At 38.4% G+C, this 19,790-nt stretch overlaps 1 protein-coding gene across 2 annotated transcripts in view; it reads left to right on the top strand.

Annotated features, from left to right (window-relative positions):
• Nucleotides 1–12,195, top strand: part of Delta (neurogenic locus protein delta) — a 296,608-nt gene extending 284,413 nt beyond the window's left edge. For both annotated transcript variants that reach the window (XM_083122513.1, XM_083122514.1), the window contains 7 exons: nt 1,824–1,881; nt 3,362–3,628; nt 5,201–5,261; nt 7,404–7,704; nt 8,116–8,329; nt 8,843–9,806; nt 11,289–12,195. In XM_083122513.1, the coding sequence (XP_082978639.1) occupies nt 1,824–1,881; nt 3,362–3,628; nt 5,201–5,261; nt 7,404–7,704; nt 8,116–8,329; nt 8,843–9,806; nt 11,289–11,436 (2,013 nt within the window). In that variant the 3' untranslated portion in view covers nt 11,437–12,195. The remainder of the gene's footprint in view (nt 1–1,823; nt 1,882–3,361; nt 3,629–5,200; nt 5,262–7,403; nt 7,705–8,115; nt 8,330–8,842; nt 9,807–11,288) is intronic.
• Nucleotides 12,196–19,790: the final 7,595 nt, after the last annotated feature.

The raw sequence follows: 19,790 nt of genomic DNA on the forward strand, positions 1-19,790 counted from the left end.
GCGCTGTTGTACGTAATTGTTATACCGAGCAGTGTATTATGATTGACCTCATTTACTCCGGATGCGATTGTCATTTATTTACTGACCTCGGTCAACGTTATGTCCTGTAAGCGAACGGAAATGGACTTGCTGGTCGTGTTTGCCTTAGAACCTCTTCACTTTCAGTTGTCTTGCAGGCTTTGTTTTGTTAATTCTGTGCTATATTTGAGATCAAGCTGGAAAAAGAACCACCAAATGGATGAATGAAGTTTTATGTTTACAATACCCTTTTTGCTTCATATTAGATTCGTGCTGAATGTGTTTGAAAATTATTGATGATGTGACTATTAAAATTAGGATCAATATAAACTCTGTTTCCTTTAGTAAAATCACTCAGCAAAGAGAGATTGTACAATCTCAACAACTCTTCCAAGCGTTTAGTTTGGGTGATAACGGGCATTGTAAAATTCAAATTCAGTGCTTTAGAGAGATTCCAAACCCATGATATATATATTCCATTCCACGTCAGCTATTGTTATCTAGAGGCAAGAGCTGTTACGAAATATAAGAGAACGTTTTTGTTATCGCATAAATATAATAAAAACAGTCTGAAAACAACAATCGTTTAGAACTATAAATGTCATTATGCCTTCGGTATATTGCCTTCGCACAGTAACATGTTATGTGCTTCTTTGTGTTTCCTTATTGATAACATTGGCCTGTCGATTATCGCATATATAGATTTATACATGGTACAACAGTGTGAAGTGTGTAATTAAAAACTCGCTTGACATATTGCTCCACTGTCGCATGTGGACTTTTATTGACTCGTGCATGGGTTTAATTGCGTGTTGTTTTCAAGTGTGAAATGTACAAGGCCAGGAGAATTGCCAGTTTCTTGCCTCTACTCTCGTCGACTTTACTGTGAATAATTCAGTCAATGCAAAGTCTGAATAAGACCAGTATTGAGCGGGAATAATTAATGTTGATGATTGTATGTCGAACTACAGTTTTGAAAAGCATGTAGTGTGTTTTTAAAGATTTTGCCTACTAATGTTGCACGTACTTAATGAGAACCTCGATTTGTTCCAACAGTGAACAAACACATGGTCACCACTAAGTGTATTCGTCTGCGAATGTTAGAGCTGGCTAACGAGTAAATTTTCCTGTTTCTAATTGAAACCATGCATAAATTTAATTACAGATATTCACCTGCAAAATATTAAGAATCGACACGTTAAATTTGATTGTTCCCGAATCTTCATCACTGCGTTTCAACCATTTCAGCTTTCTTGTGAATAAATATTAGCAACAGGGGAAACTTTCCAAGTCGCAAGATTTGGCGTGGTGTGTTTCCATAGTATGTTGTTACCTTGGCATTTAATGGAACACGCTTTGTACTAGTTGTGTAGTATGTTCAGCACTTGTTGTTTTCCCGCTACACCCACGTTACTCCTGTTTGATATTTATTGCCGTGAAATGTGCCTTCTAAGTGACTTACTAATCTTAATGTATCATTTGTCATATGTACGTGTCTGCGAATTCTCTGATGGATGATTTAGTGCAACGACAGGGTTTTTCATTCTGCGATGGTATGATTCATTCTGTTCCAATTGTTACCGTATATTACCTTCTCCCTTTACCGTACACGTCCGCCGTTATCAATAAAAATCGTTGCGATCCACAATTGTATCATTGACCATTCGTTCTGTCCTGTCGTCAATATTACGCATTTGTGTTTCTTTACCACAAAACCATAGATGCTATCAGTTTTTATATTATTAATTTGTTCTGTGTATTATTTTCGAATTGGATGTTAATGTTTTTTTCTTCCTTCATTTCAGGGCTTTTTTTCACTGATCATTGAGGCTTGGCATGACTCAGACATCACCAACACGTCAAGTAAGTTGATTTTTTAAATATATTATTTTAAATGGTAGTTTTATTTTCTATGAAGCTGACATATACAAATGTGCATGTGACGACAAAGTTGCTTGCTACAATCTCTCTTCATTTTACATGGTCTGATCAATCAAATGAAGAAGCATGCTTGGGTTTGAATTGCTCGTTCACAGTAGTGTTATGCAGGAGATTATTTCAATGTGAATGACGTCTAAACTGTACAACTTTCAACGTTTTGTAGCTTACGAAAGAAGAGAACGCCTGGCACTTATTTTTTAAAAAAATGGTATGTCCACATTTATTTGACGTGAAACACAGACAACGCATCTTATGCAGTAGAGAAACACCTGAACAGTTTCTCACGTGATTCGTGTACTTTTCAAGGCCAGACGCCCTTCGACTATCCTTCTGGCTGCTCAGCGTTTTGCCTTGGGGTCAAATGGCCCCGGCGTGGCACCTTTCCAGTAAGTCAGACAAATCGAATCCCAAGTTGGTAGTAACTTTGTGCTTCTAACTGCTTCCCAGCCGCCCTCTTATTCCATGAAAAATGGGTTCTGTCCTTCCCCCGGGCTACATTTTTTTACTTCTCAATTGAGCAGCACTTTTTATTTCACCGTACAGGCTACTTGGTTCTATTTGGACACTGGCGTCGAATTCGCATTGGTTGTTTTACCGATGAAGTAAAGTTAGCCCCAAGCTGATTATTCAATTGATGTACGTTAGAAGTAGTTACATGTTAACTTTTTGTTAAGTTTTCTGCAGGACTTAGCCCAGTTACTTATCATGACCTTCGCTGTAATATAATTCTGATTTTTATCCGCAATGCTTGAAGTTAAATGTGCAGAAAATACTATCTAAGATTTGTGTGAAATGTTACATAAGCAACTTCTGCTTCCCTAACCAGCTTGCAAGTATAACAATACTACTTTATTATCATTTTTATAGCCAATGCGTAATGAACTTCATGCTCATGGTCTGTAGGTCATTAGAACATTCTTGTGAAGGAACGTGGGTGATAGGACATTCGAAGTTGGTTATACTGACCTAATTCTGCAATTGATGGAACAGGCTTGATTTAAAAGGCGATGAAACCAGCCTCTGGTCTTTGTTGTGACTTAGCTACACACGCCCACTACCTAACTGTAAGTCGAGTTTTGATCGAGGGTTGACACATTTTCCAGATTTTTTGTGCCTCGTGATGGCTTGTATGTTGGAAAAACTCGTTGGCAGAGATGCACATATGCAGAGCTAAGGCATTGTTATAAACGATTATTTTTGTACAGTTTCCCTATTATGCTTGCCATAATTTGTTCGCTGTGTTGTTTTTATGTACAGTACGTGTGGGTGTGAAAGTCGTTTGTAGGCAAGATCGCGTTCCTAATTTCTGGATATTTACGATTTCCATTATTAAAATGTATGCACAGTTATTTTGCTGAGAAACAATGACTAATTTGCTATTTTTTTATTTTGTTTCTTGCAGGAAGCAGTGGCAAACCTTTGATTGCGAGGTTTGCAACGCAAAGGAAGTTGGATGTCGACGTAACTTGGACACAAGACGAATTTAGGTCGGATCACTCAGTTATGAAATTCGAATATAGAGTCAGTTGCGTCGAGTTTTACTATGGACAAGGCTGCACTAAGTTCTGTCGACCACGAAATGACACTTTCGGGCACTTTTCTTGTTCCTCGACTGGTGATATTGTGTGTCATGAGGGATGGCAGAATGAATCTAGTTATTGTCTGAAAGGTAAGTGAAAAGGCGAATGCACCTTCTTCCATAACACATCATCTCTGTTTTATTTATGAATACTTCCTTTTTATACGTTATCGTTGTTTCTCACAGAGATGCAAGAATTATCTCCACAATATGGTCGATATCTGTTCGTATTTTTTCCTTTCCCAGTCAAAGCTAAACAAACCAGCAGATATCAAGGGATGGCGTAGTGTTTTCATGCATGTGCCAGTAACTCCACGCTAGAAAACTTGGCAACACTGAGAAGAAAACTAAATTTTAAATTCAGAACTTTGCATTGCGTCTTTACGCTGTGTTGACTGACACAGAAGTATAAAACTGATATTATTTTTTTTGGTGGGCAGTTGCTTTTTTGTTCTTAACATGTAATACAGTATGAGATATGTTTTATTGGTTTCCATGTTTACGAGTGATCATTGCTTTGCCAATTGTGACTGACCTGGAAACCACTTCCGTACAATAGTAGCTGTAATCGCCTTGTATTAAAAACAAGAAAAGCAGTGTCGTCTGAGAGTAAACATTGGAGATGTTTAGAAGGAAGTTACAGTGCAAATCGCAGTCGCAAATCTTTGAGGCAAATTAGAATGACCAAGTCCAGTTCTGTCCATAAATGTTCATCACCTGGAAGTGGAATTCATAGCTAGTTTAGGCTTTACAGTTCGGGAAGAAAGTAGTAGGATGGACCTGCCCCCCCCCCCTCTTTTTTTCCTCAGCAGAGCCAGTTTCTCTTATACGAATCCCACCTGAATGGCTTTCCCACGCTCTAACGTACTCGCTGCGGGGCCTTTCCAGCAGTGTCCGTGGCCCATGCAAGGGCATAAAATCTTCTCTCAGGTGTGAGGGTCGTTGTGATCTTTGTTTTTTAGCCTCTGGTGTTGTCTGTCCATGAGATCGCACGATATAGCCTGTGCATGCAGTTTAAAGGATGTTTGTTTTGGCTTATTACATTGTCTGATTGTCGCGATGAATTTTAAATGAATTGGCACTGGGAAATTATGCAAATTATGATAGTGAGATACGGAAATGAGTTTTGTTAGCAAAAATATCTGAGGTGTAAGAATCGAATTGTTTATTGCCAAAATAATACATTTCAGTAGTATTGCATGCCCGATTCAATTCAGGGAAACACGCCGCAAGCAAGGGACGCTGTATTTGCATCGTGCCTACCTCTTCAAGGTACAGAAAGGCACCAGTCGATTTGTAACCACTTGTAGTACCGGACAGTTTTTTTCCCCTCCATTGTATGCGATTTAAAGGGGAGGAAGGGTTTGCTAGGTTAGCGTGGGGCACGTGGCAGCTGACAATTGGGTGGACGCCACCATCTGGAATCATTGAAAGTTAACAGCTGCCTACGTATTGATGCAGGCAACGCGTTGGCTTGCCTTTTTGGCGTCCTCAAAGCAGCTGCGACGTATTCCCGCCAAGGTATGAACCCCGCTCTTTACGAATGTCTAATAATGATTTTGTTGGTATTTCCTTTGTGATAAAAGATGCAGTTAAATTAATTGATACTTTTAGATGCAAATTTTTTTTCTCATTTGCTAATAAAACTTTTTTCTTCTACAGCTAAATGTCTGCCTGGATGTCATTCAGAGCATGGATATTGTGTCGAGTCCAACGAATGCCGGTAAGTACTTGTCATCATAAATTTTGAGACGGTTCCTAGTGGGACTACTTCTTCAGTCGCCTACAAAGATTGTCCATGGTTTCTCACCAGTGGCGGCTATTGGATCCCAAAACCGAGGAGAGGGGCAAGGACAGTATATTCCCCTTTGGTCTGCCCCCCCCCCAATCGCCGCCACTGTTTCTCACATTCAAATTTATTTCACAAACTTGCGTGTAGAGTTGTGCGATGCTGGTACGGTTATGCTCATTCCTTGGAGGATGTTTTTATTTTTTTTTTGTATTGAACTTCACATGGAATGGCAATTGATAATTATAAACTTGGTGGGCGACTGAACTTGTGTCGAAATGCTAACATTTTATGAGGAAAAATTCGCTATTTGTTTACTGACGAATATATTTCACACGAAATCGTTATGTAAAGCCAACCTGTGTTATGTTTATTGTCAGAAGAGAAAGAATGACGTTTCTTCCCTCTGTCTGGTATAATAGTGGCCCGTTTTCTCATGTGATTCTTTCGGTGTAATGTGAGAAAGACTAATAATCCCTTTAAATAACAACAGTACAGCTTCCTTTTGTCCATTTCATGGTTGCCCTAATAGAGAAATACAAGGAACCTATGGTCAGATCTGTTCACAACCGGGAAATCTCAATCATATTTTTTTTTCGGTAGCTTTTGCAATTCCCTGATAAATTTCTTACCTGAGCGGTGGGGACTAAGGAAGGCAATGAAGCACCTTGAAGCTCTTACAATGCCAAGGACTCGTGGAAGGCTGCGTTTCATTACCCTCACAGCCAGGGAGGGGGGCATTGGTATTTACAGCGGTGACTGTCAGTTCGTTCTCTCTCTCTCTGTAAGTGTCTCTACCTTGACACGCATTCCCCTACCGTGGGAGCCAGGTAACTTTGGGAGCTTGTCGCACAACAGATCATGGTGCTCCGTGTGGGAAAAGACCGGTTGCAGGAATTGTAAAATTGGAAGTCCTTACGCGCAAAAGTTCCTTGCCTCTATTCCTGCATTGGCCCTTGGGGCAAAAAACCATTGAATTTCTTCTGTTTCGCCACACGATTTCCCCATGTCTTGGTGCTAAAAACTTGAATCACTGTACAATTTCCAGCTTCGTAATTTGTCACGTGGGTTTGTTGTAGGGATTCGTGGCGTGTTGTTCGTGGATGACCCCCCAGTGTGGGCGGTGTCACAGGAAGTTGTGACCTTTTCTTCAGAGCCGGAATAATGACCGACCACGAATAGCCGAGGGCGTCGAGGAGAATAAAAATGTGACGTCGTGACTGGCAACACTGCGAAGATCGCTTTCTCGAACAAAGCAGCAAACTTGGTTGTTAATTATGACTGCTTGTCTGGGCGCTAATATAGTGCTTATCCTCGTTTATCAATGATCGAGACTGCAAAACTGTGTTTAGAAGTTGCGTACTACCTTACTCATATGGCCATTTCATTTTTCAATGTCATTTCCTCCCTTGGATTATGTTAATGCGAGTTCAGCTTCTGCTACGCTTTAAACGGTGTGTTGTAAATCAAACAACTTTTGCTTGCCGGGTGTGTTTTATGAAGCCGCCTCTGAAAACCTATTTCTTGTCCGGTCTGTTCCCTGGTTTTCTCAGCTATCTTGATTAGCTTTGCAATTTTGGCTGTTCCTTAGGTATACTATACTTTACTACGGGCCTCCACGACGAACGCTATCGACTTGTAATCTAGTTATCCCGGGCTCGATCCCCAGTGGAGGCGCATTCCACACTCGGTCGGACTCAATTTTATCTAGTGCATAGTTTTTTTTTTTTTTTTTTTTTTTTTTTTTTTTTTTTTTTTTTTGATGTAACAAAGTCAGTTTTCTTGCCAGTAACATCCACCCGCCTGGAATGTAGTACATAGAATATAGAGGGTTTTACACAAAACATTAATGTAAAAAATAACTATATTAGGTTTTTGCGAACAGATTTGAGAGAGTGTGGATAAATCACTGACTTAACCTCATAATCGTGATTACTTAAAGCTAGGTGTAAGAAATATACAATGGCTTTTAGTTCAGTTGACCAGTTCTCAAGAGTTGTGGTAACTTTCAATTACTTTATTGACGAACATTCAACATTACCAATTGCTATAGCATTGCCCTTTTTCAATTTCCAGGTGTCACAATGGCTGGAAAGGACCAATGTGTGATCAGTGTGAGAGGTATCCAGGCTGCCTGCATGGTACATGCTCCAAACCATGGGAGTGCAACTGCAGCGAAGGATGGGGTGGTCTCTTCTGCAATCAAGATCTGAACTACTGCACCCACAACAAACCCTGCCTCAATGGCGGGACCTGCTTCAACACTGGCCAAGGCTCCTACACGTGTCAGTGTCCGGAGGGTTTTACGGGAAAAGACTGTGAGAAGAAAACTGACAATTGTGGCCTTCGACCTTGCAAAAATGGCGGAACTTGCAGAGTAAGTGTTCAAAATGTGTATTGTGTTGATGTTAAGCCAAGCTAGGTGTTTAATTATGTTATTAGTAACTTCCATATTTACTAAATTTCAATGCAAATCAACAAATTAATATTTCTTTGTTCAGTAGTCGCAAAGATGATTTGGAAAGTAGTGGAAAGTAATATGTAAGAGTGGATTGTAATTTGCACATTTCAAGATAGTTGAATGGTTAAAAAAAATCGTTTCTAAGATTTAACTGGAAAATAACCAGAACTTAAATTTTATTTCTTAGCCTGTGAAATAATCAATTTATTCCTCAAGTAACTTCATACTTTATGCTAACATCTAACCGTGTGTCCTTTTCAATTTTGTTGGACATTGTTTCTCTATTAGTGATTTGTAACAATGGATTCTTGTTTTTTTTTCTTGCAGAATGATAATGGGATTCCAAAATGCATGTGCCCCTTTGGATGGCATGGGTCACACTGTGAGCTGTCGGATCAGACATGCCAAGATGCTCCTTGCCAAAATGGTGGAACCTGTTTTAACCTTCCCCAAGGCTATGAGTGTAAATGTCCATTGGATTATGAAGGCGTCCACTGTGAAAACAGAAAAGATGACTGTGATCCGAACCCATGTGAAAATGGTGAGTCTTCTGATTTTTTTTTTTTAATGCATTATGGGACTTGTTCAATTATGACATCACAGGCAGTTTATATTCTTAGATGAACTCAAGTCAGCAAAACATTTCTGTATTTGTGGTGTTTTCCTCAAGTTCAAAATGCAATGTATGTTAAAATCAATATCAAAAGTTCACTTTTGAGTTTAAAAGGAAATTGATAGTGGTGCCAATTGAAATTGGTTATATGTAAATACATCTTTCAAATGGAGATATCTTTACCTTCTTGATTTTCACACATTATTTTTTTTAAAACTCTTGCATAATATTTCATATTTTACACAATAATATGTAACTATAATGTGTGGTAAACAGAGCAATACCCACACGGCAAATGCTAGTATTAAAATCCTAATTTCATGATCAGAATCACATTTTTGACAATTTCAAGACAGAAATGCATACTTATGTTGTGAATTTTTTGTGCTTTTTATACTTGTCAGATCAGAAATATTCATACATTTCTTCTTTAATCTATAGGTGGCAGCTGTGTCAATAGAAAAAATAGCTTTGAATGCCACTGTCCGACGGGCTTCACTGGTGACCGGTGCGACATCAACATTGATGACTGCAAGGCGAATCCATGCCTCAACAACGGAACCTGTGTGGATCTTGTAAATGACTTTATGTGCCAGTGTGTTCCAGGCTACGTCGGGTCACTCTGCGAGAAGGTTGTAGACTTCTGCCAACACAAACTATGCGCCAATGGGGGGGAGTGTGTGAATCTTGTGAACGATTTCAGATGCAACTGCAAACCCGGGTTCACCGGAAAAGACTGCAGCGTGAGACTGAACATAAGAAGTATGTGTGTGCCGAATCCTTGCGTCAATGGTGCCACTTGCATTGACCTTCATAACAATTTCATGTGCCAGTGCCCACCACAGTTTGATGGTCGTTTGTGTGATATATACTTAGGGATTCCCCGTGTTGTGAATGGGACTTTTGTGGGGAATATCTCTAGACAAGTGTCGGACGTACCAACCGACACGAGTCTTTCAACAGAGCATGTTATAGTCATCGCCACGTTGTCCACTGCGGTTCCAGTGCTCGTTCTAGTAGCAGCCGTAGTTGTGATGTGCATGAAGCAGCGTAGAAAGCGAGAGCAACAGCAAGCCGATGAGGAGGCTCGCATGCAAAACGAACAGAACGCTGCGCAGAACAGATGTGCAGACACGCATGTTATTAAAAACACTTGGGGGTTCCCCGAAAAGTGTGTTAAGAATGCCCTCAATGAGGGCAACAGTGACTGTTTTCCTTCAAAAGAAAACACTTATTCATTTCAAAGAACTAAGTCACATAAACAGTTAAATATAGACCGAAGTTCTGTGTTAAATAGTGCAAAGTTAGAAAAAGATTTTGATAATTTGTGTTCAAATCAAAGGACTTCAACAAGTGATAAAAGAATATCTATGTTATCAGTAGATTCTTCGTTATGTAATTCAAGGTAAGCATTATTTTTAATGTTTATTGCTTTCAGTATTTATTTTTGAGCAAGATCAAACACCAGTTAATTATATACAGGGTGGTGCAAAAGTCAGTTTACCCATACACAAATTCAAGTTTATACACAAATTCAAGTATACATACAAAATACAAGTAGATCGTAATACTATTATCAATGTGCATTTTGGGTAAATTGACTTTTGCACCACCCTGTATATTCAATATTTGCATAGAGATACTAGGTTTTGTTAAGAAAATGTTCGTATTTAAGCTCAAAAGCTTTCTAATGGTATAGTTTAAGACACTAAAGACTACAATACAGAAAATATTTTTAAAATATTAGTTCAGTATAGAATTCTCATGGACATATAATCTTAATTCTATTATATATTGCTATGTATGGCAGATAAATTGTTAATAATCAGACATTAATAATTGGAATCTTGCTTAAAGTGTAAAATAAACAAGTTTTTGCAATCAAATTCCCAATTGATTCTATTCAATCAGTCAATTGTTCATATCCTAAAAAGTATTAAATGTAATTCAGTATAGTGGTTTCCATATTTACGATGTACCACTTCTACTATGCAAAAGGAATAAACAAATTTTATCATATACATCTATACCTAAATTATAGTGTTTTAAGTAGGGATAATTGATCTGATATAATCCTCATTGTTAATGGCATATTCAAAAGGAGTATAAGCTAAAACCAATCCAAAATGTTCTCAAACTGATTATTTTCATATAATTTGATACACACACACACACACACACACACAGGATATGTACTTTGTGTGGACATTTAAGCAAAAAATGCATGCTGAACCAGGACATTAACCCAGGTCTCTGGCATACTGTGTCATTACTCTAACCACAGATCCAGCCCTGGTTTCACTTCAGCTATTTTACAGTTTCGTGCAGTTATGCAACAGAAATGAAAAAATATTTTGAAATTAGAGCTGGTGGAATTGTTCAGTTGGAAGAGCAATGGCACAGTGTGCCAGAAACTTGTACTAGAGTCCTAGTATAGCATGTATTTTTCTCTTAAATTTCTATGATGCTGATTTTCACTTGCATTGTGAATGTCCCACATTTTCTGCAGAAGAAAACTGTAGTTTTGTGGAATGAAATGAAATCCTAAACAATCCCCTGCTGTTAAGCAATAGTAATTATTTCAGTAGTTACCATGACAGAAACTTCTGCCCAGTAAGTTGTGATAGGTGGAGCATAGTGCTTACACCACCATCTTTGTGTGTGCCAGTTTTAGGAAGCTTTCACACCAAACCAACTTGTGTAACCTGTCATTGAAGACTACCAACTGCTGTATAAGTACTTCAGTGTGAAACTGATTGGTTTGTTTTCAAGTGATTTCTGTCGCATGTTGGTGTGAAATCTCCCGTAAGTCTTTGCTTTGGATTTTTTGTGTATATTACCACAATTCATTTTCGATATCTAATGTCTCTTTTTTTCTTCTTTCCAGTGATACAACATTATTAAAAAGGTCCATTGAAAAGGACCGGAACAGTATTCTCTCGGTTTCGACCCTGAGACCAGGCAGCAGTGTGTATGTGATAGATGAACATTATCAAGATGGCCAACCTACAGGAATGTTGGCGACGGAAGTGTGAAAACTGGAGCGTGTGTGTGTGTGTGTGTGTGCATGTTGAGTGTGCGTAAATGTGTGTATGACGCGTGAGATTGGTTGCTCACCCTACCTCACTTCAAAACCTGAAAGACTGTTCCATATGACTGTGGTAGGGATGGCAAAAGACTAAAAAATTATATATATTGTATACTTATTTATTGAGAAATAATAATTAAATGCTGTTCAAATTGTAGCATGGATACAATGCACGAATCTTTAAGATTATGTTAAGATGCGATTGATATACGTTTTGGTGCCACCAATAACTTTTTTTGTGATCCCTTTAAACTAAGTCAAAATGCAGATCTTTTTTTGAGAAAGCTTTGTATTACAGCAATGATGTGACTGGGGAAATGAAAAAAGTGTATATTCGTGAAGTATTGCCATTTGTTAGAGGTAAAATTTTTGAACAAAGACATATGTTCCTGTTAAATTTAAACTAAGTCATTTTTTCTAGTGGGGGTTTGTTGGCCCCCCTGCCACTTGTTGTACGTTGTACTTACCTTTTTTTTTTGGTCATGTTAAATGTAAAGACTATTTGAAGCATGCAAAAATTTTTTTGTACAGTGTATATTTATAGCCAAGCGAGCAGAAATGTCATGTAAATAGTTGAGAATTTGTCAATAATATTGTTCACTTTGACTCAATAAAAGTCATAATTTAGCTATTTTTTCAAATTTTGAAGTTGTTCCTTGTGGATTGTGCCTATTTTGCACAGTTTAGTAAATTTGTTCATTCATCATTACTGCATGTATTTTTCCTTATAAAAAATCACTTTCCCTGATTCCATTCATCATATGCAATGAAAATCTTGTTGTAACAACCACACATGAAGAAAAGAGGCAACTTATAGTTTATATACATTTTCAATAAATTGCTAATGTCAGATGTCAACTTAAATTAATTTGATACGTGTTTGCTTGTAACAACAAGATTTTTCTAACTCGATATTTGGGCTTTAGATGCAGAAGATTTGAAGTAGCTATGTTCATGTTGTGGCGTAAATTTGGTAATATTTTTAACATTGGAAATGCAATTAAGCATAACGATGTACTCATTTTGTGGTTATTGGTACTTGCTACAAGAAGAACATTGTTCACATTGTTCTTCACATTCTCTTAATTGTAAAGTTTTTGTCATTATTAAAATGATAACCAAGAAAGTAGTTCAAATTGAGGGAGTACATGAGTAAAAAATGTACTTTTTGAAAAGTAATATTATCTGCATCTAGAGTCGAAATATAATGATAGTGCACAAATTGTGCAATACCATTCACGTGTCCTAACTGTTGAAATGTCCCAGGGGAGAGAGAAGGAGGTAGGAAATGTCATTGTCTGCATTTTTCATGATGAGATGAGGGCAAGTAAACAACATTGCAAGATGTGTGATAAGTATTGCACCATCCTGACTACTCCATTTTTATTTTATTATTTTTTTTTTTATGCTTTGTGTTCACCACCTGGGACATTTTAGCAAAGATACTTGGTTAAGTAGGCAGACAAGATTACCGAAAAGTAAAAAAAATGTGTTTCAGTATTTTTTGCATCTTATTAAATTTGCAGCAAATGAAATTTCATCTACAACATGGCTCAATACAGTGGAAAAACAAGGATTCTCACTTGACTTTTCACTTGAAACACACCATGAAAGAACAAAGTAGACCTGAATTACCCAAACTAATAAAAAAATACTGGAGTTATGCTAAATGATGTATAAGTATTTTAGCATCTAAAATATTTATTTTAAAGCAAGCCACAGGCATGTAAATATCTTTTTTTAATTTTTTTTCGAAATTGTTTGAAGGATAGTAAACACTTCTCTTTTGGGCTCGGGGAAAGGCTTCAGCCTCAAAAGCTTCCCCTTGGGCTGCACCTGTGGCTTAATAATATGATATTCAACAAGGGGATAGTACACCCAAGGGCAAAAGAAATTGTAGGCGATTTGTCCATCACAATTTTCATTCAGTCCATTTTCCACAATGCGAAGATAGATGATCATGAGTTGAAATAAAAACTCAAATAAGTAGAGATGAGAATATTTGATTTGAATCAACAGAATTTCATTCCTTAAAACAACACAGGGTGTATAATAAATAGTGAGAATAGCGATGGACAATTTGCCTACTATTATCTTTGCCATTGGCTGTACCTAGGTATGTAACTAGTGAATTTAATAATAAGAAACAATAGTACATAATACACATTTTTTCCATATAAAACAATGAATTGCATGTACAGAAAATTCAATCTAATTTTTTACCCCCTCAATTATTGACTACAGTACAGCTACACACACTTTGTCCTGTAGGATTTACTCGATATGCCACCATGTGTGGTCTTACCAACTCTCGAAGAACTCCTCTGCATGGCGTGTCCAATCAACATGGTAGGGAAGTGTTGCCAGTTGCCGAGAAATGATGGATTCGAATCACTTTTTGGCATCAGTTGTAGGCCATTCTTTATTTTTTCAATCATGGCCGAATTAAAGAAGATGGTGGAGGGGCGGGGGTTTATCCAGACTTTCCCATTTGGAGAGCGCGAGTCCAAATTTTAGGGAGTGTAAGGATAAATTTGGAGCCAAAATGACCATAAATTGGGCATTTGCGAAGAATTGGGGTGGGGTAGGGGTGTGTGGATGAATGACGGTGGAGGGCCGATTGCAGTGGTGTGCCCAGGATGTTCCAAAAGGAGAGGGTTATGTACAGTTTTTCTGGTAGTCTGCCCTTATTTTGCCATATTTTCCTAGCTTTGACGTTTTTAGCAATAATTGGCCAAAGAGGCGTTATAAGCCCCACCAACCCCCACTTGGGCACGCCACTGTCAGATTGCCCCCCCCCGCCCCCAATCACTGGCCTTATATGAAATGTATTTTTCATATTCGTTCATTTGTCAATTATTATGAATTTCGCAAAAAAAAAAAAAATAGTGTTTAAACTGCTGCTAGAGGGTGGGTGGAGCAGGCAAAGGGGAGAGTATAAGAGGAGGGTATTGGCAGTGGCGCGCACGGGGAGTTGGTGGGGGTCGCAACCCCTTCCCTTTTGGCCTAGTATTTCTGACAAAGAGAGTGTTAATCGTAGGAAAATATAGCAAAATATAAGACTGGACCTTTTATGAAAATCCTGGGCACTCCACTGCTTGACCCAGCTCCAAGAAAATTTGAAATGCAGCGTTTATTACTGTGGGCGAGGAGCAGGGGTGCCCATCCTCCCCAACGCCAATGGTGCAATCCCCCCAAAAAATCATGTCATGCATCCCCCCAAATTATATTATTCGAACACTCAAACCATATAGCCTAGTAATCCCCACAAAGTAAAAGCCCAGGACGATAATATAATACGGTTCCTCTTTCAAAGACTTGCCTTCAATATTCTTGCCTTACCCTTGTTTTCTTGTGGTAAATATAATTTTTTCTGTGACGAAGTTAGAAACGCGGATTAGATATATTTTTGTTCCAAATGATGCACCTGCTTTAAATTAAGCAGTATACCAACACTAAGCATTAAGTAGTGTTGTTAATGAATATCGCTTATGACTTGTAATGCACATATAGTATAAAACTTCACATTCAGCTCAGCAAAGCGCCAAAGACACGCTCATTCTTGCAACAAAAAATTGCAAGCGAAGCGAGCAAGACAATTTTTATATCAATCTCTTTGCAGGGTTTCAAGAATATTAATTTAATGGGGTGTCAGTACTTTCTTAGGATCCCGAGATAATTAATTAGTCTTTCCAGCTTCTCTTTTGGCACGTTCGGAGTCTAAACGTCGCTTAATACCGTCCTCAGAATTTAATGTTCAAACTCTCTGCACTACAGAAATTCCTTGACAACCTAAGATTTAACACTTGATTAAAAGCTTCTTCCTATCTCCCCCCTTTAAATTAAGTACTCAATCCTACCACCATAATTTCCAAGCCAATTTTAGGCTTACTGTTGATATTGAAGAGTGGATATTGCCTCCTCCAAAAAAATAATTCTCAGTCTCCACACAAGAATTTCGCAACAGTCTAAGACAATAGTAATACCCAAGAATTGGATACCCCCCTCAATTTAATGCTCAATCCCCCTCCAACTAAATACCCGCCTTATTCTAAGACCTAGAGTTGGATACTGTCCCCCCTCCCCCACAACGTTTAATCCCCGCCAGAACCCATGTGTAAAATAAGGCCTAATAACATCCTTCAACACTATTTTCTTCATCTAATGGATTAAATATGGTGCATTTAAGGTGAAAAATTTTTACATATGTTTTGTAAAAATATATAAAGTTGAATTTTACATTATTTGAAGGGAAAATCCCCCCCGAAAAGAATTCGATGGCGCAATCTGCGCCATAATCCCCTCCTGTGGGCACCCCTGGCGAGGAGGAGGGTGGAAATTAATATTCTGGAAACCCTTCTTGCAGTTCCACTCTGTTTATTATTTAATCTTCTTCGCCGCGTTGAACACAAGAACATTAATATGTGGCGTGAAGTTAGCCAATTAAAAAAAAGCCGAGCATAGTTTTGGGTAAGGTAAGTGCAAGGGAGTTATTAGGAGGATGGAAAAACGGTTATTTTCGGAACGCCTTAGGAGACTGGAAGATCTTTCACTCCCCTCTGACTCTGCAGGTGCACAGATATTAGCCTCCCCCCTTTTTTTTTTACCAGCTTCCTATTTATGTTCGAAGGGTAACCGCGTTTGAAGAGTGACTGGTGCATGGATGTTGAGAGTGAGACTTGACGGAAGATTGACTCGGTCGGCAGTCTTAGAAGTTGCCGCGAGAGTTGTTGCGCACAGAACTCTAAATGCATCAGATCAGGGTTGAAGTATTTTTCTTGATTTTGTTTCTTTTAAATGAACATGTCTCATCTGATTTGTCACACTTTTAGTGCATCACACGGAACAGTACCCGACGAAAGTAATCTTTGATGCATTTTTTAATGTATTTTGATTCACCGAAAGTACTACATCAGCAATTTATGTACTAGAGTTCAACATAATATTTAATTGACACCTTTGGGTTCTGTCCACTGCACTCATATTTAAGACTTGTGGAAAAGCTTATAACAGCAATGACTGGAAGAACCCGCAGAGCCCATCAAACTGTTCGTGTCGTACCACAGTTACTAATAAACTTTGCTTGTAATAATAAGTCATTTGTACATTTGGAAGATATGAATTTTACAAATGATGGAGTTGAAATAACGAAATATTCCATAGTGCAAAGAGCAATGCGTTCATACTCAGCATTCACAATTCCCTAAATTAATGTGACATAGCTTAGGTTGTAATCGAAGAAATATTTCATTTTGTAAGTGCTGAGTGTCAAATGCAACGCTAACAATGCGTACAATAGTTTGGAAAGCGATTAGCATGCAGCAACCACATTTTCCAAAACATCATATCGCTATTTTTAGATTTTCGCATCACAGTGTATGTAAGATGTCACAATATTGTTATTATTTCATGAATATTAACGGAGGCATTTAGATTGTTAAGTCGTTAGATTTTTTTGTACAAAATCATGTCACGTCGTGGCTCCTTAAGCGTCCCATATACGGGCGTATTTTTACTTTGAATTCATTGAACTTCATTTGCAATGTGGAAATACGACAGCATATGGGGAAGCTGCTGTTTTTAACGCTGCACTAAACGCCATTAGCACCGAGCTACTCTTGAGTGCAGCTAGAATATTTTCAGCGGGAGGAAGAAGTCACATTTAAATATGCCCTTATAGCCATAAATATCACAAGAGAATTCATATTTGGGGGGAAGTTAGTTTTATTTTCACGCTTTTTCCTTGATAGTTGGAACTACACCGAATGCCACCTTTCTATGGAAGGAGAAAGACAAAGAATTCCGTTGAGCCGCTTTGGTGAGCATGCGTGTCTCCTTTCTTCAATTTCATCTAATCATCATCGTCGTGATTACGCTCGAGGCTGAAAAGCGACGTAAAATAAGACAATTACAAAACATATTCTCCCATATAGTCCCTAGTTCGATCGTGGAGCACTGGGTGCTTGTCTTGTCTAATCACCATTCGTGGCCACACACATATAGCAATTGCAGATGCTGTCGCCTTGCAATCAAGGACTACCGGGTTCGATTTCTGAGAATGCACATTGCACAGTGGTCAGTGGCGGACCCAGATATTACAGTTGGGCCACCTCACTGAGAATCAATTCTAACCTACACTTGCAATGCTTTAGATAAACAATATATAACAATGCAAACACGACAAAGCTGACTTTCGATATTCTAGAAATTAGCATATTCTTTTTGTAAGAAAGAATTGTAGAAAGTGGTGCAGTAACTGGATGAACAGTAAGTATATCCTCAATTATCAGCAGAAATTGTGCACACCAAATAAAATATTTACGTATTAAAAATAATAACAATTATAATTAGTTCCACAAAAATAGGGATCCAGGGCTGAAATACATGATTATTCTTGAATGTCGTTATCATAATTTATCACGGTAAACTGAGCGATAAGACAAGGAGTAAAATGAAAAAAGAAATAAACTAAAACCTATTCTCCCAAAGAGTCTTGGGTTCGATCTCCTTTTGAGGCATATTGCAAAGTGGTTCGGAGCCAAATTTAAACTGTACGTCCAATTCAGATCAGCCTATCATGAGCATAAGTGGACTTTAATCAAACTTAAAAAATATATATATTCGAGCCTGTTAAACTTAGTAATGAAAGACAGAACTGAGTCTTCAAAAATATTAAGCATAATAATATATCAAATCGTGCCAGCTGGGAGGGGCAATCGGCCCTATCGCCCTGCCCGTGGATCCATACCATTAATTCTCTTTGATATGATCAACTAAATTGACAAATAAAGGAAGGGTGTAGAGTACAGCAACACGTATCGGAGATTTATGTTTTTGCAAAGACTGGCCACTGGAGTGATGTAACACCATCCCCCCTTTATCCTTCCCGACACGCTACTGAGAGACATATAAAATAATGGATGTACCGTGTATGAAATTAATATATTCAGCTGAGTTATAGCTCCAACACGAGTTGTATCAAGAAAAGAAAGACCCTGTTAACTTGCGAACTGAAGTGAACAGTTACGTGTGTACTCTCGCAGTCACGGCAGGCGAAAAATGTTCCTCTTCGCTTTTGCCCGAGTCCCCCAGTACAATGTATTTGCTTCGTTGTCTCAAAAATTTACAACGTTAAATATTACGTATCTGCTTTCTCTACATACGATTTTACCCTTCGTAATGAAATAAGCACTTGGCACGGCATAAAGCTAATAACGATGTGTTGAACATTTTGGAATCACCCACGATCCCTTCGCTTGCTTGGGGTTGAAGGTTCCACGACAGTGCCAGAGAGATAGGGCAGTGTGGGAATAGTTAACGAAAGCGAGACACTGATTGAAATTTATGAAATGTTCTAACTTGGATATGTTCATTTAATATGATACTTGTTATTACTGAGATATCAATAACGAAGGCTATTACACTCCTTCAATTTCCCTTGTCCTCTAGTTACTCCTTTTAACTTCAATTTCATCTGCCCAATTTTCCTCTTTGTAGAAACTACAGGGAGGTTATTTCAGCATTCCACCGCTTCAGCGTCGGCCGCTTGCCGGCCCAGTCATGCAACAGGTGCCGGCAAATTGCGTAACAGATAGCCCGTTACACAAACCGCTTGTTTTGTAATGTTTCCACTTTTCACAATTACAGTTACAATTACAATTGAAATAAGCACGTAACTTGTCGCAAGGATGCTGGAAAAGGTGCCCTCCCAAATACAAATATTTCTGGCACCTTATTTCTGACATCTAATCTTAGATTAGACATCGCTACTTTATCCTCAGTTGCCGCGACAGCGCCGGCAGCTTATCGGGGGTTGGGGGAGTTGTCAGCCGCGAGAGGGTGCTTCATACTGCACGTGTCGGCAGTGATGCCAGCCGTAGGGACATGTCCCTACGCATAGGGACTTTTCACTAAATTTCGCCCGCGTAGGGACGTAGGGACAGAATTTGCCAAATGAGAGAAAACGTAGGTACTTTTTTAGATCTTGAAAAATGACATTTTATGAATTAGTTTATCTGGATACTTTAGCGAGGAGGAGAAAAAAGAACTAACTAACAAATCTCCATCAGAATTTTGGAACATGTTATCGGTTACAAAAAACTTTCAAGGCAAGTTCTTTTTTGAAAACATTTCCACTCTCGCGAAAATAGTGCTAACATTGCCACATTCTAACACGGAAACGAAAAGAATATTTTCAATGTTAAGTGATACAAAAACAAAAAAGGGAAATAAAATGGGACCAAAATTGTTAAAGACTGCAGGAAATACAGCATATATCACCAACCAACATCTATCTCTTCA

Source organism: Lepisma saccharinum, chromosome 5, assembly GCF_977018435.1.
Source record: "Lepisma saccharinum chromosome 5, izLepSacc3.1, whole genome shotgun sequence".
NCBI lineage: Eukaryota > Metazoa > Arthropoda > Insecta > Zygentoma > Lepismatidae > Lepisma > Lepisma saccharinum.